Genomic DNA, 16,151 nt, shown 5'->3' on the forward strand with positions numbered 1-16,151 from the left:
ATGTTTATTGATTTCAGAGAGGAAGGGAGAGGACGAAAGAGAAACATCAATGGTAAGAGAGAATCATTGATTGGCTGCCGCCCTCACACCACCCACTGGGGATTGAGCCTGCAACCCGGGCAGGCGCCCCCAACTGGAATCAAACCTGGGACCCTTCAGTCCGCAGGTTGACGCTCCATCCACTGAGCAAACCAGCTAGGGCACCTCTTGTCTCTTCTTATGGACACACCAACCATCCTTCCACTTCTACCCTCTCCCTAACCCCTGACACCTCTAATCTATAGTTGTCATTTCAACAATATTATATAAATGGAATCACACAGTGGTGACCTTTGGGGTCAGGCCTGGGGTTGGGGTAGGATGGGCTTCCTCCTCTTAGCCCTGCAGCTTCCCCCCACGCTCAGCACCCAGTGCCACCCTCAACATCCACTGCTGTCCTCAGGCAGCAGGTGGGCAGGGTGACACCCACTGCACACAGGGCCACCCCACCCACCACACCTGTGCTCCGTGGACACCAGGCCGTGGCTTCTTCAGGGGAAGCCCTGGAAACAGAGCCCCAGCTCTGCACCATCCTTTCAGATGGCTCGGCTGCTCCCTCTGCTCATCCCTCTACATTTGAACAACAGTTAGGCTGAGACTATGAAATACAATGATTTATTTATTCACTTTATGCTCATAAAACCTGCATGTCTAACAATTTGCAAAGCTAGCACATCTGTAAAATGAGGCACTCATCAGGGGACAGGAACTGATGGGATTAGCCCACCCAGTCTCTCCTCTCCTGCACCCCCGGATGCTGATGAGCGTTTCCCAGTCAAGGGTCAGAACTTTGTGGAGAGAAGGAGGTGAGGCCCCACAGAGGCCAGTGGCACCTGGTGGTGGGGACCAGGGCGTGGGGGGGCCTGTGGGCCTCCTGGGCAGGGGTGCGCTAACGTGGCCTGGGGTGGAGAGCTGTGAGCAGGCCTCCCGTCCCACCTCTGGAGGTTTCTATAGATCATGGTGGTCAGGTGACCGGCCGTGTAAGAGGACTGCAGACGTGCCGAGGTGTTTGGAGGTTTTCAGCCGGGTTTCAGGGCTGAAATCTGTGGTCGCTGTTGCACAGGAGGCGCTGGGAGAGGGGAGCGCGCAGTGGGGCATCTCCCGTGGATGGATGGGAGGTGACAGCAGGTCCCACCCTCCACTCAGCTCTCCCGAACCTGCCCAGAGAACTCTCAAAAAGTCCACTTTAAGTTAAACTTCCAGATGTTTCCATGGGAAATGGAAGTGACCAGTTCATTGAAATAAACACCCCAAGTGCCAAGTGACTTTGGCTGAGGTTGAATGTTGCATCCATGATGCGGCGGAGACCTTCTCTTCACTAAGTAGCCCCAAGTGGACGGTCTGGCAGGGGCTCACGGTCCCTGACATTGCTCAGGACATATGAGCTGTGCTCAACCGCAGTGACCAAGCTGAGTTACCCTATAACCCATCTTTTCCAACATCGGGCTAAAAATTCACACAGTTAATGTCCTCTTAAAAAAACACAAAGGGTGTTTCTGCCTTCAATTATGCCAAGTTGAGTTTTATTTAACTGTCATCTATTTGTGGCAGCCAGAAGCAATAATTAAATGGGTTAATATTTATTAAGCTGGAACATTGCCAAGACTCGGGATTCTCTGCCGACTGGGTCTTGCTAGCCTAGGGGCCTGAGGCCTCTTGCAGACGGGGTAAAATTGCAACATTCCTGCAGGAGCTCCTAGGTCACAGGGTGGACAGCGGAGGGACGGGGCGGGGCAACAAGACTGTTCCAAGGGGCCAAGACAGCAACACATTCCCGTCTCCTGCTGTCGCTTTTGACTGACTTTCCTTTGGAAGGCAGGGCAGGACCTGAGCAAAGGCCCCACCACATCCGTGATGCAGGGAACCAAGAGGACAGCTGGGCCCCACGTGGGAGACATGTATGCTGCAGGACAACATGTATGTGTACATACATACGCACACATACCCACAGGATATTATACATGCCACATACATAACCACACATTTATAAATACACAACTAGCATGTGCATACACACATATGCACCAACACATATGTATATGCACACATGTACACATGCTTACCCACATGCACATTTGTATGTATTCATATACATATATAGGTATGTGCTGACACATGTGTACCACTCATTCATATGTACACAAAATCATATAGGCACATACACAGAAGCACATGTATACACACTCACATGTGCACACATACTCATGAGCATGTGACTTACACACATGTAGACATATACATATAATGTACATACATGCATTATACATATATACCTATGTGCACACTCACACAGGTGCACACCTGTATAGACACATGCATTTATATATATATATATATATATATATATATACACACACATATACCCATGTGTACATGCACATGCTCACACATGCATCTGTACATGCACACATGCAGCCGTGGGCGGGGCACTCAGTACTTCAGGTCCCCATTTATGGAGGCTGTGGACATGGTGCTGACCAGCCCCTGCTGGCTTTCTTGCTTCTGGCAACGGTTCCTGATGAGCTTGTAGATGGCAAAGCAAGGGATGCTGAGGCAGGGCACGCCAGCAACAATAACCACCACACCATATGCCCAGCTTGGGTATGGGACCTTCTCAGATTTGGGAAATTCCGCCTGTGGAGAGAGCAACCACATGGTGAATAGACACAAAGACAGCCAGCAAGGTCTCCTTCAGGGGCACAGTGCCCCCTTCTCCCCAAGATTCTCACCTCCTGGCCCTTGTGGGGGAGGGAAGGGAGACCTAAGGCTCCTCCCACACACACCTGCTTCCCACACCTCCCCCACCTCCTCTGTCTTCCATGCCTCCCTTACTTCCTCTGCCCCCACACCTTCCCCACATCCCCTTCCCCCATGTGTCCCCCATCTCCTCTGCCTCCACATGCCTCGTCACCGGGAGCATGCCCCCCACCCCGGCCAGCAGTCCCTGCACGCTCACATAGGCAGGGTCCCAGACGCTGTATATCAGCTCCTTATTGACGTTGATCACGAAGAAGAACAGGAAGATGACCAGCATGAGCAGCGGGCTGACCACTCGCCACGTGATTTGCCAGAAGATGTTGGGCTTGTGGCCGATCATAAACTCGATGTCCTTGTTGAACCTGGAAGCAGAGGCCGGAAGGGAGCCATCAGCTGGTGGACATCCTGGGCCTTTAATGCCACCAAAGCGGAGGACAGGCCAGCCTCTCCATACAGACACGCGGTGCCATCCTACAGCGCTGGCCCTGCCTTTCGCCGTCACAGCTCTAGCCGGCCTCTGAGCAAAAGCTCGCTTCCCTGGGAAGCCGCCGGCAGTGGCAGCCTCGCTGGAGGCCTTTGGAAACCTCCCTATGGAGCCACAGCCCAGGTGCTCCGACTTGTGGCCTCACACAGCCTGGGCAGCCACTCTTGCAAATAAGGGTCAACACTTCTGGGGGAAACGGAGGAAGGAAACCCCAGCCCACGTCCTCAGCCGGGCAGTGGCCCTGACCTTGGAGGCCCCACCACCCCCTGCCCAAGTTGTGCCGAACTCTCCTCTGCACAAAATACTTTGTGATCTACAGAAATCAGAACAGAATGAACTGTCCAGGACCCCCGTGAGCCCACTTCTGGAGAAGGACAGGTGCCCAGGCCTGTTCCCAGCAGAGTCTGGGAGTATGGTGACGAGTCTCTTCAGCTTGGGGCCATGCCTGGCTCTCAGCCTCCCGCTCAGATGGCCTCCTTGAGGCCGAGTTGCCTGGGACCCCCGGCAGTGAGTGTCTGACTTCTAAGTGTCCTTGGCCATTCGCAGAGGACATGCATGCACCAGGCCAGTCATGCCTGCTTCACATCAGCAGCAAACACACGACAACATCGTGCACTTCCGTTTAAGCCTCCTTCCCCGGCACGTGCTGAGGTTACGGCACAGTGAGTCCGCCGCACGCTCCTCAGCGTCTCCGTGACTGCCACCCAGCTGTGTGCATTGTGTGGTTGAGTCAGGCCTCCTGCACGTGTGCCCTGACACACACGTGTCGTGGTGACGCAGAACAGGATTCGTAAAGTGGGGTCCCCCGCCCCCGACGGCTTGTGCATGTTGTCTTATTTCTGAAGTTGTGGCGAGTCCAGCTCCTGTCAAGGAGATGGTGCCGTTTTCTGGGCCCCTCACATCGAGGATAACGGAGTGATACCTCGAGTATTTGGTCAAGAGCATGGCTGGAAGGCCTGCACAGACCTCTTCTTTGTCTGAGTCTCTGTCTGTCTGCAGAGCCCTCTCTCCCCCGAGAAAGGCCCAGAGCACACCCACCACAGGGCTTCCTGCCCACGGATCCCTAGTTGACATAAAACACCCAGTGCCTGGATCACCGGGACACACCTTACCCACAGCTAGTGTCTCGGGCCTGTCAGTCTCCCCGTCCCCCCCGCCCCCCACCCCCCCACCCCCGCCGCCACTTGCTCCACAGCCCTGGAGGCAGCTTCTGTGCCCCACAGGACACCGAGCACCCCCTGCCTTATCTGGTCCCTCTGTCACGTCTCGCCTGCCGAGGGCTTCTGCTGTACCAGCGCTTCAACCTCATGCTGGGCAACTGCTTCCCTGGCTAATTATTTCTCTTTTGACTTTGCTTAGGACACGTGGGTTTAAATGTTTTTAAGTCACATGGTCAGATCAGAGGCGCCAGCATTTTCATGTGTGAGGCTGTCTCCTCTCTCCCACCCCTGAGACTATGCCGTCTTCTATGGTCTGCGCTTACCCTTCTCTGCTACGTCTGGGAGCACCTGGAAGCTGGAGGGGGTACAGTGTCAACTGCTCTGGATGGGCATCCATCTGGGATCCATCTCTTTTCCATCTCACCCATCCAGGTGCCAGACCCGTGCCCACACCACACCGGTCCCTCAGGCCTGTGTTCGCACACCTGTGTTCCACCTGGGACTGGAGCCCACACAACCCATCCCAGGATGCGAGTTTCCTATGACTGTTGGAGACGGCCACATGCCTCGGTCTCCCTCCTACCTGTCCACGCCGTACACGTAGACCACAGCGAACATCTCGCAGAAGGCGATGATGAGCAGGGGGATGGAGCCGGCATAGCTGTCCAACAGGGTGAGCCAGTACTGGCCGGAGTTCAGCGTGAAGATGAAGGCGATGAGATATGATCCAAGGCAGATGAGACCTGGGGGCAGAGAACAGTCGCTGTGGACAGAGCTCCCGTCTGACTCCCCACCCATGGCCCCTGAGGCCTGTCCTCACCACCTGCCTGCCCAGCCAAGCCCTGGCCTGTGTACCTGTGAGCACCTCCTTGGGCCACTTTTTGGGGAAGACTTTGAGGTCCTGCAGGGGCACGACCACGCCCTCCATGTTCCCAAACATGGAGGACAGGCCCAGGCAGAAGAGCATGATGAAGAAGAGCACGGACCACAGTGGGGATATGGGCATCTTGGTGATGGCCTCCGTGAAGACAATGAACGCCAGCCCCGTGCCCTCCACGCCCTGCACGGACAAGCAGAGTGTCACCCACACAGGGCAGTCCCTCCCCAGGTCCCCCGGCCTCAGTCACATACGTCCTTCCCTGCCAAACACTGGTCAGCTCTCCACAGGCTACGCCCACACTGTGCAGGTATGGGGCTCTTTTGAGCCGTCCTGTGAAATACGGTCATTGTCTCTTCAGCCCAACTATGTTTTTAAAAGCTGAACCAGTTAAAACGGCAGGAAAGGGATCGCGTTTTCCAGCAGCAGTCAGGGCCCGAGCTGTCTGGACAGACATGTGACAGCTATGCAGACTGCCATCTGCTCACAGACAGGGCGCCACACCCTCACAGACGATTCCTGAGATGCACCCCACATGGCCAGGTTAAGAGCCCCAAATGACTTCAACAGGGCCTGCATGAGTCCCCTAAATAGCTGCCCTGAAGGTATCGCCCATTATTGGTTAGAGCCAGTTAGAGCAGGTGCAGGGCAGGTATGTGACTGAGGGGTCCTAGGGGTGCAAGCACCAGGGTGGGGCAGGAGGATCAGAGGCGGGCAGGCCGTGAGGATGGAGACAGGCCCCCAGGAACTGAGATCCTGGGGGAGGTCAGTGACCCTCAAGGGTGTCCCCTCCCCTGCCTTGCGCTGCCCCAGAGAGACGCGCTCACCTCTGACAGGAAAGAGTTCATGTCGCAGGTCTGGAACTGCAGCTGGGCGAAGGCCGCGGGGTAAGTGTTATTGTACCACTGCTGTACTTCCTCGAAGTTGTTCTCGGTGACAGAGCCTTCAGGCAAGTCGAACCCGTTGATGAGCGTCAGGATATTCCTGGAGAGAAAAGAGAGTGAGGTTCTGGGTGGTGCAGGCCTGGCAGGCTCCTCGGAGGTGGGTGTGGGCCGGGAGGAGCACTCACTGGTTGAAGCAGGAGTCATAGCGTTCTGTGGCACGGAAGCCGATGATGGAGTAGACCACAGTGGCTGCGTACATGGATGTGAAGCCGTTGATGACGGACACGATCACTGAGTCCAACTCACAGTTGTTGCTGCAGATGAGAGTGGCATCGGGTCACTGCAGGCCGAGACACCGTGCCCACCTGCCCGGCCACGTCAGCACAGGCGAGGAGCCTGCCCTGAGCCTGAGCTGCTGGGGTGCTGCGGGAGAGGGGACACAGCCTCCCAGCTGTCCTTCCCCGACTGCACCCAGCGAGAGGTGACCAGAGGGCCATCCCCCAGCCGGTGGCCTGGAGACCCCTGAAAGCCCTGGGGACTTCGAGAGCCTTCACACTCCAAAGCTGGGCAGGAAACCCCGTGCCAATTCCTGCTTGGTCAGCAGGTGCTCTGCGCCCAGAGGGTGGGCACTCAGTGAGCACTCAGCCTCATGCCTTGGGATGGGCCAGGGCCTGGCAGTCACACCCCAAAAGCTCTGAAGAGGTGGCCTACCCCTCCATGCCCCTCTCCCATCACCTCCTGTGCCCCCTATCCCACCATACCCCTCTGCCTTCGCCTGGTCCCTCCAGGTCCTGTCTCCTCCCAGCTGAGGGCTCCCATCTCCACCCAGAGCCTAAAGGCTTCCCGGGCTCAATGTGTCCAAAACCCAACCCCTGACCTCCCCAACCCAACCCAGAAGCTCTCCCACTGGCCCCACTGCTAATGCTAACAGATCCTTCTAGATCAGTGGTTCTCAACCTTCTGGCCCTTTAAATACAGTTCCTCATGTTGTGACCCAACCATAAAATTATTTTCGTTGCTACTTCATAACTGTAATGTAAAATCTGATATGCAGGATGGTCTTAGGCGACCCCTGTGAAAGGGTCGTTCGACCGCCAAAGGGGTCACGACCCACAGGTTGAGAACCGCTGTTCTAGATGCTTCTGGCAGAAACCTAGACCCTCAGCCCTCAGAGAAATACAAATAAACCCACAGTGAGACACTTCATCAAAAACTCAGATAGTAACAGGTGTGGAGAAATCGGGCCTCACCACTGCCCTGCTGGGCTCCCACCCTTTGGGACCATCCCCCACGGCCAGCGGCCAGCAGCCAGCAGGCACCGGCACTCACCCCCTACCTGTCCGAGTGCTCATACTGCACCTTCTGCACACAAGCCCATCCTACTGAGGACCCCAGCCTGGTCCCACACCCCTCCAGGGACCCCTCCTCCTGCTCATTTTGTTTGTCTCTCTAAGAGGCCACAGCCACAGGTCTCAGGAGGACAAAACCTCATGTTTCATGCAGGGCACACAGTAGGTGCTCTGTAAGTGTTTGTGAGATGAACTGATAACAGCCTTCTCCCTCCAAAGGCCCCTAGGGTGGGATAGGGGGCACAGGATGGACTGTGGTGGCTGGGCACCTAGGGTCCTGGATGCCGAGGGGCAACCAGAAGGGGCTATAGGGGATGGAGGGGAGCACACCAGGGATCATCATTCCCAGGACCAAGGCACCACGGGGAGGACAGTCAATGCTTAAGGTACCTAGTGTGTGAAAATCTCCCAGATCCTAAGCCTGCCTCCCTGGCACGGAGCCCCATGGACCCCATGATCCCGTGGGTCATGAGGAAAGCCCTCTGCCCAGCGCAGAACCCCTGTCCACACTCACTGGACGGAGTTGTAGCTGGAGAAGGAGATGAGGCCCCCGAAGGCCAACGAGAAGGAGTAGAAGACCTGGGCCCCTGCATCCAGCCAAGTCAGTGGGTTGGCCAGCTCCGTGACCTGCAGCCAAACAGAGACCCTCAGCTGTACCCCAAGGACGAGGGGCCACAGGAAACCGAGGAGGTAGTAGCCCACGGCAGAGATGTGAGCCTGGAGGCTGGGGACAGCTGAGGCTGCTGGGCAGGTGGTCAGAACAAACAACGCCCCCTAAAGGTGGTAACTGATACCTTGGAGGTGGTTGCCATCAATCCGCACAGGGCCTCCCTCAAGCTCACAGGCCCAGCATGCATGCATTGAGGGGCCTAGGACTGGCCAGGGCTGGTCTCAGGTGGGAGGCCCATCCTCCAGGGTGGCCTTTCCCACAAGAACTGGAGCCCCAAGGTGGGCAGCGGGAGACTCACGTTGGGCGTGAAGAGGAAGACGATACCGTTGGTGGCTCCCTTTAGCGTCAGTCCCCGAATGAGGAAGATGGTCAGGACGACATAGGGCAGCGTCGAGGTGATGTACACAGCCTGGGGACAGGGAAGAGGTGGGATGAAGGGGAAGATAGCACCCACAGGAAGAAAGGACCCTGGCTCTGTTCCTCCAGGCACCCCTCTGCCCCCAGCTCCCAGGGCAGGGAGATCTGACGTTTCCTACTGCTATATTAGTAATGATGACTACTCAGTCCTCCTAGTCAGAGAACTACTGTGGGTCACTCCTGCTGCAGCTTTTTAAGCACAGGTTTGAGGACCATCCATGCCAGCACCACATCCCCAGGGCCAAGCTGGAGGCAGCAGAGGCCCCTCCTGGACACGGGTGGTGACCCTCAGAGCTGATTAAGGGGCAGCTCCTGAAGCCCAGCCCGCACCTTGCCGGTGGTCTCGATGCCACGGATGGTGCATACGTAGAGGACACACCAGGCACAGGTCAGGCAGAGCAGAATCCACCACTGCACAGAGCCCGAGTTGCTGATGGAGTTGGAGATGTTGAGGGTCTCTCGGTACCAGTAGTAGTCCACTGAAGAGCTGCGGGTACACTCGTCCACATAGCCTGCAGGGGGCACTCACATCATTAGTGTGGATCACAGGGAGCCCAGGAGGAGGATGGGGAGCATGGCAATGCTGCGCTCCCAACTCACTGACACCAGGGACATAGTGCACACAGACATGCATGTACACACCCACACAGACACGTGTGCATGTACACAAGCATAGCTGCATGCATGTACACACATGTGTGCCCACCCACACAGACATGCTCATGTGCATGCGTCCGAGCATACCTTCACACATTTGCACATGCACACATGTATACATACTCACAAGACACATATGTACCCATGGGCATACCTGAATGCAAACATGTGCATATATGTGTGCGTACAGAAGTGTGAGCACACTAGACATGCACACACACACACATACACACACTGTGCACTGACCACTTCCTGCTTATTAGACCCATGCTTACAGATCATGCGGTTGGTGTCCTGATGCAAATGTGTGCAAGCTGTGGAGCTGAGCACACAGCCTGTGTCCCACAGAGGCCCCAGGCAGAGGGTCTGCCCTCCTCTTCCCTTCCCTGGAGGGGGCCCCAAAAAGGCCCTGGGGAATGTGGTGGGAAGGGACAGTGGAGAATCAGGCCACCCCCTGTGTAAGGTCAGGGAGCAGCAGGTCCCTCCCTCCTTTCCTTCGTTTTAATCTTGGCCGGCACCACCTCTTGAGGTGGAGGCACCTTTTCTAAGGGCTTTTCTCTGGCACAGTGATTTTTAAAAATCCCCTGTTGCCATAAATGTGCCCCGATTTTTGCATTTGAGGAAATCAAAGGGTGACTACTCATGGACTTGGTTTGTATGCTCAAAGGTGCACATGCTCTCGCACCACCAGCCACCCTGTCCCCCGACCCCTGGCCCCACCCTGCCCTGGACACACCTGTCAGGTTGTCGTTGAGTGGGCACGTGCTCCAAGGAAGGGGCTCCTGGAAGGAGTTGAAGAAGTACCACATGACCCAGGCGATGATGGTGTTGTAGTAGAGGCCCACCATGAAGGACACGAACATGGACGCGATCCCTGGGGGGCAATCAACACTGCTGGGGACGCCACTAGGGGGCACCACTGGGGGGCCCCCACTGGGGTCTGGGCACTGTTAGCAGGAAGAGGTTGTGCTGGGGGAGCCCCTTGAGGACTGAGTGTGAATGGACTCAGGGTTCCAGAAAACAGAGTGGTGGTCTTCAGGTGCTTGCTGAGCCTTGCTGTAGGCAGCATGGGGGCCTCAGCTCTCCCCACGTATACACATTCCCAGGCCCCGGGCACCCGGGATTCAGGATAGCCTCTGCTGCCCAGCTGGCTTTAGTGGCCAGGCATGACCCCAGCCTGGGCGCTGCCACCTACACTTCTGTGAGATGCCAAGGAAGGGTTTGCAGAGGACTGGGGGTGGTGAGTCCCATGGAAGCAGGGGTGAAAAGGAAGAAGTGTGCTTGCTGCCCACACTGGGGCCTAGCAGGGGTCCCACCGACTGGGCCCAGACACGCACCTATGCCCTTCAGGGCTGGGTGGATGGAGCTCCAGACGCCCACGCTGCCCTTGCGCAGTCGCTGCCCGATGGCGAACTCCAGGTACAGCAAAGGGACACCCTCCACAACCAGCAGGATGAGGAACGGGATCATGAATGCTCCTGGTGGGGAAGAGGCAGCCGTGTGTCAGGTAACACAGCCAGGTGGCCACAGCCCCCGCCCTGGAGACACAGGCGCTGGTAGAAAGTGCCTGCAGAACTTGCCCACAAATACAGACTTAGAGCAACACCATCAAATGCACCACTCATGACGGCCATTGGCACTGTTTTATGGGGCATGCTTCATGCCATCTCACAACAGTGGCCAGCTTGTCTACTGTCCCTCCTAGACCGTGCTTGTCCTACAGGGTGAGCACATGGCAGCTCCCGGGGGATTAAGGAAGGTGTCCACATGCTGGGAGGAGCATGGGGAGGTCACGGGGAGCCCTTTGGGGGCTCAAAATCCAACAAGAAGACATGGACAGCACAGGGGACCTTCACTCAAAGGTGATGGTTAGCTCACTGTGACAATGAGATGAAAAGCAGAGAGCAGCAGGGGTGATCCCCTTGCTGGATCTCCTGCAGGAGAGGAGTGGGGAGTTGCCCTGGGTCTGGGGTACCACTGTGGCTGCAGGTTCACTGGGTCAGAGTATCAGTGAGGGTAGAGTTAAAATAAGAAAAGATTTGCCTCTTTACTGTTTTCTCAGAAGTTTGATGTGAATGTCTTTTGGGCAAAACTATCGAGGAAAACAAAGTCTGTGGTTCCCAGGTATCCTTTGATCCCATCCCTACTTCATGAAGTCACTTTGACCCGCAGGTCCCACTGCTCCTCCGTCTCCACCAGGAAACTCCTATTCACCCTTGAAAACCCCACTTGGATAGTCGCTCCTTAGGAAGCCCTCCTCCTGGACGCTCCTCCAGGTGTAACGTGGTGGGTGCCTGACAGACCTGGCTGTAGGGGCCCGCGGTCTTGTGCCCTTGCACACTGATGGACACACACACAGAGGCAGAGACGGGTGGGACGAGGCAAGGTGTAAAGGTCCCGCAGAAGAAAGATACACTAGCATAGAAATGCAGCTTCCGTGGCCCTATCCGGGTAGTTCAGTTGGTTAGAGTGTCGTCCCGATACCTCAATATTGGGGGTTTAATCCCCAGTCAGGGCACATGCAAGAATCAACCAATGAATGCATGGAAAAGTAGAACAATAAGTCAATGTTTCTCTCTCTCTCAAATCAATAAAAAATCAACAATAAATAAGTAAATAAGCCAAAATAAAATAAAGAGATGCAGCTTTCTTTCTCTTTGAGAATTTAGGAAACAGGTGGGGGAGGGGAGGGGAGGGACGGCTGGGTAGGGGCAGCTGCTGTCTTTAAGGGCAGGGTCTAAGGCAGTGGTTCTCAACCTTCTGGCCCTGTAAATACAGTTCCTCATGTTGTGACCCAACCATAAAATTATTTTTATTGCCACTTCATAACTGTAATGTTGCTACTGTTATGAATCATAATGTAAATATCTGATATGCAGGATGGTCTTAGGCAACCCCTGTGAAAGGGTCGTTCGACTGCCAAAGGGGTCGCGACCCACAGGTTGAGAACCGCTGGTCTAAGGCTTTCCCACATCTCCCCTGCAGGTGGTGCGTGGCACAGAGGAAAAGCTTGAAGACTATGTACTGACTGGGTGCAGCGCCAGGACCAGTGGTGAAAGGCAGTCCCAGGGACCAGGCTGCAGAGGCACATGGACGGCCCAGTGGTGAGCAGACTGCATGGTCCTTGGGCGGCGCTGCTTCCTACCCCCCACCCCACCAATACACCAGCTCTCCTAAGCTCTCTGTCCCTAAGAAGGGATGAGGGACACACCATGTGTCAGGTGGCAGCACTGGGGCAGGCATGTGGTGCATTCACATGGAGAACTGAGGTTGTGGGCAGATGTGTGGTGAGTGCAATTCCCTGGACACACTCCTGGGCCTGGTGCTGGTGCAGAACTCTTGACGGTTGACTATCTGGTCACCGGGACCCGGCTGTTTGTGGCCAACTCAGGGAGCGGGGTGAGTCCTGACTCTGACCCAGTCTCCTGGTTTCAATCTCCTGCGTGCCCCCCACTTCTAGGTCTGCAAAGCTCGACAGAGTAGCTCTGTGGTGCAGCCCTTGGATCAGAGCTCTCCAGCACCTTCCACTTCATGGGGTGAGCCCCACGGCCCAGAAGGTGCACAGCAGAGTAAACAGGGCCAGGACACAGATGGTGATATCAACTCAACTCAGGGCTGACTTCTGAAACCTTTGAAATACCCGTCTTCAGAAAAGGGCCCGTGAGCCTACCTGCCCCAGTGCCCACACAGGGGCTGTGGGTCCCCCAGCTCCTCTCTCTGTTCCCTGAAGGCTGAATGAGGAGAGGCACTGGCCCCTCACCCAGGCTGCCCCTGCCACCCGATTCAGTCCTGACTGACCCATCGAGAGACACATGACACGAGCCCATTTCCTCTGACTGGTGGCAAGACAGACTCTGCAGAGGTGACTCCACCCCGCTGTTTGCTGACGGCAGATGCACAAGACGGAGAAAAGAGAACTAGAGTGAGGCAGCTGAGGTGATGCAGCTAGAGGACACGGCCCACCTGGTGCCTCATTTACCTGCCCTTTGGTCACAGAGATGCCCCCATCCAAGATCTAGAAGGTGGGGCCCTCTTGTGACAACACTTCTCAATGTCACGCAGCACGCAGGGGCTTTGTGTGCGCACGCACTCGCACGCGGCCACCACCCCACTCAACATGGCAAAGTGCTGCAGAGGCTGATCTAGGTCATGGGGGCAGGGGTCTTCTCTGTGGCTTTCTCTACTTTTCTGCTTTTTCCAACCCATAATATAAAGTTAAACACAAAGCAAATGATGATTTGTTTTACTTTTCAAATTACCCAAAACTCTTAGAATTAATTGAAGGCAAACTAAGTTTTCACCAAACCAGGACTGGTCCTCAGAGTCCTCAGATGCGTCATTTTCTCTTCAATTACCCAACCACTCCCTCCCGGAGATCTGGGCTTACAGGCGTGGGAAATGCCACCGGGAGGAGTCACCTGCCACACCTTGTCATTGTCCTCAGCAATTTTCTCCTGGCTTCGGCTTCTTATCACTGCCCTCAACAATTGTCTCCTGAGCTTGGGGGGTTGTCACTGCCCTCAACAATTGTCTCCTGAGCTTGGGGGGTTGTCACTGTCCTCAATGGCTGTCTGTCCACTCAGCAGGAGCCAGGGTGATGGGGGACAGCTCTCTCTCATCCACAGTGTCTGGAGGCAGTGTCCCCACATTACCCCTCAGACTCCCAGTGAGTGTGTGCTGCACCCCAGGGGTGAACGCTTCTCAGACCCAGGTCCCCCTCCCCCCTTAGTTCCTTCCCTTTGGAACTAACTATATGCTGCAGGTGTTGCCAGAACCCTGGCCCAGGGCAGCCCTGGTGGGGGTGGGGAAATGACCAGGACCTTCCAGAGGGAAGAGGCACCTGACCTCTGGGACTCAGTGATTCTACTGCTGGGCCCCTCACGGACTCCCAGGGTTCCATTCACCCCTCCACCGCGCAGAGGTGGCCGACAGGACTATCTGGAAAGCACAGGATGGGCCCCAGGTGTAAAGACAGATCCTCCCCGACATTCAGAAGCTTCCGTTTTGGCCATGGAAAGGGGGGTGGGTCACAACAGTGGCCTGAGAACAACCCCATCTGCTTTCCTTTCTGCCACAAAGCCTGGCGAGAGCCTGCAGGTTCCTCAGAGTAAGAACAAACTCACGTCACTAGAGAGGGTTTGTGCTTTTAGAGGAGGGCATTCAACAGCCCACAGAAGCAGACGCATCCTCAGAGCGTCCAGCCAGCTCTGCAGAGCCTGTCTCACGGGGAGCGCAGCACCTGCCCAGACCTCCTCCCAGAACAAGCTCAGCTCTGTTCCCCTTCCCGCCACGGAGCTCCTGGCAGCAGCTCCCCTCCCAGGGCTGGGGCCCAGGGGAGACAAAAGCCACAGGTGCGTGGGGGCTGATGGGACCACAGGTGTGATCTCCGTCCCCTGTCCCCGAAGCCTGTTGACACTGGGAGGGTGGGTGGAAGGACAGAATCATGGGGACTGAGACCCAGCACCCCCAAGGCAGTCTCTGCAGCTGGGGAAGAGGGAGCAGCCTCAGCCCAGGGGAAGGAGACCCCTGGGCCTCGTGCAAGGCCCCGGAGACGCCTGGGGGCAGCAGGACCGGCTGAGGCAGCGTTCGGTGGGGGGATGCAGCCTTCCCACCTCTGGCCCGTGATAAGGAGCCGGCCTGCCTGTTCCTCTGTGGGTCACCCACCCCCTCCTCTGTCCCTCATAGGCAATGCCATAAGGTATTTCAAAGGAGGGCTGGCCTCACTGCCCCTCCTGATGGCGCCATCCACCCTCACAGAAGGGGCTCCACCCAGAGGACAGCTGGTCCCTCTCTGTCCCCCTCCTCGCAGGTCAGGCCTGTTCTCTGGGGGCAGGTCAGGGCTCCTGGGTCCTGGAGCAAGGGTGGCCTCCACTGACACAAACACGTGGGCGTGTGGGACCGGGCACTGGACCTCCCTTGCCAACTCAGGCGAACGGGAGCGGAGTGAAGATGTCGGCACCTGGGCCCGTGCTCCCGCCCGGCCCTCTGCCCAGCCTGCTCTCGGTGCCAACGTGGGGCTCAAGTGGACCAGTGGAGGGGTGGAGGGCACGAGCCTGTGCTGTCCTGCCCACAGCCCTTGGCCCTGCAGACTTCTCCCCTCTATGAATGGGGTGCCGGGGTCCTGGGGACATCAGTGTTGTTTGCCTGGACCCCCAACCTGCCCTCCTGCCCGGCCTACCTCCGCCATGGCTCTGGCACAAGTAGGGGAAGCGCCAGACGTTGCCCAGGCCCACGCAGAAGCCCACGCAGGTGAGCATGTACTGGGCCTTGTTGTCCCACTTGGGCCGCGAGCTGGCCTCCTCCTTCTCGATGACCTCCAGTTGCCCCAGGGAGGGGATTCGGTCGTCCAGGCCCGGGTTGGGCAGAACAAGCCTCACCATGGTGATCACAGGTGGGTCCCTCTCGTCAGGACAGGGCAGGAGCTGGAGGTCGAGTGGACACAGCCGGAGCCCCAGCACTTTATAGGGAACCTTTGGCACCTCACCCCAAGCACCTAGGCTGAAAGGAAGCGTCAGCAGATCCGAAGGGTGAGTCCACAGGACTGTTAATGCCTTATCTGCAGAGGCGCTGGCCGACCCTTTGAGGCTCTCAGCTGGCACCGGCCAGCCCCTCCCCCTGTGCAAACACAGAGTCACGGGCACAGAGGAGCCGCCCCCACCCCCACATGGGCTCCGATAGCCAGGCTCCCAGGGAGGAGGAACCCAGGGCACAAAGGCCCCATCCATGGCCCTGCCTGGACCTTCGAAGCCCCCCTACTCCCCACCAGTCACACACTCCCACCTGCAGGAGGATGCCAGAGGGTTCCTCTCTCCCCAGCTCTCTCTGCCAATAGGCTGGGTGCTGGGGTACCTCCCTCT

General features: G+C 56.9%; 1 protein-coding gene across 1 annotated transcript; it reads right to left on the reverse strand.

Moving 5' to 3' along the window:
• Nucleotides 1–2,469: 2,469 nt before the first annotated feature.
• On the reverse strand, nt 2,470–15,674 carry SLC6A19 (solute carrier family 6 member 19; the record flags this gene model as incomplete). Its single annotated transcript, XM_081089905.1, has 12 exons — nt 2,470–2,673; nt 2,996–3,158; nt 5,024–5,183; nt 5,296–5,500; nt 6,145–6,301; nt 6,387–6,515; nt 8,065–8,177; nt 8,519–8,629; nt 8,968–9,149; nt 10,031–10,168; nt 10,632–10,772; nt 15,473–15,674. The coding sequence occupies 12 exons, from the start codon at nt 15,672–15,674 to the stop codon at nt 2,470–2,472; spliced, it is 1,905 nt and encodes a 634-aa protein (XP_080946031.1).
• Nucleotides 15,675–16,151: the final 477 nt, after the last annotated feature.

The sequence above is a fragment of the Myotis nattereri genome, assembly GCF_964212035.1.
Source record: "Myotis nattereri genome assembly, chromosome: 4".
NCBI classification, from domain to species: Eukaryota; Metazoa; Chordata; class Mammalia; order Chiroptera; family Vespertilionidae; genus Myotis; species Myotis nattereri.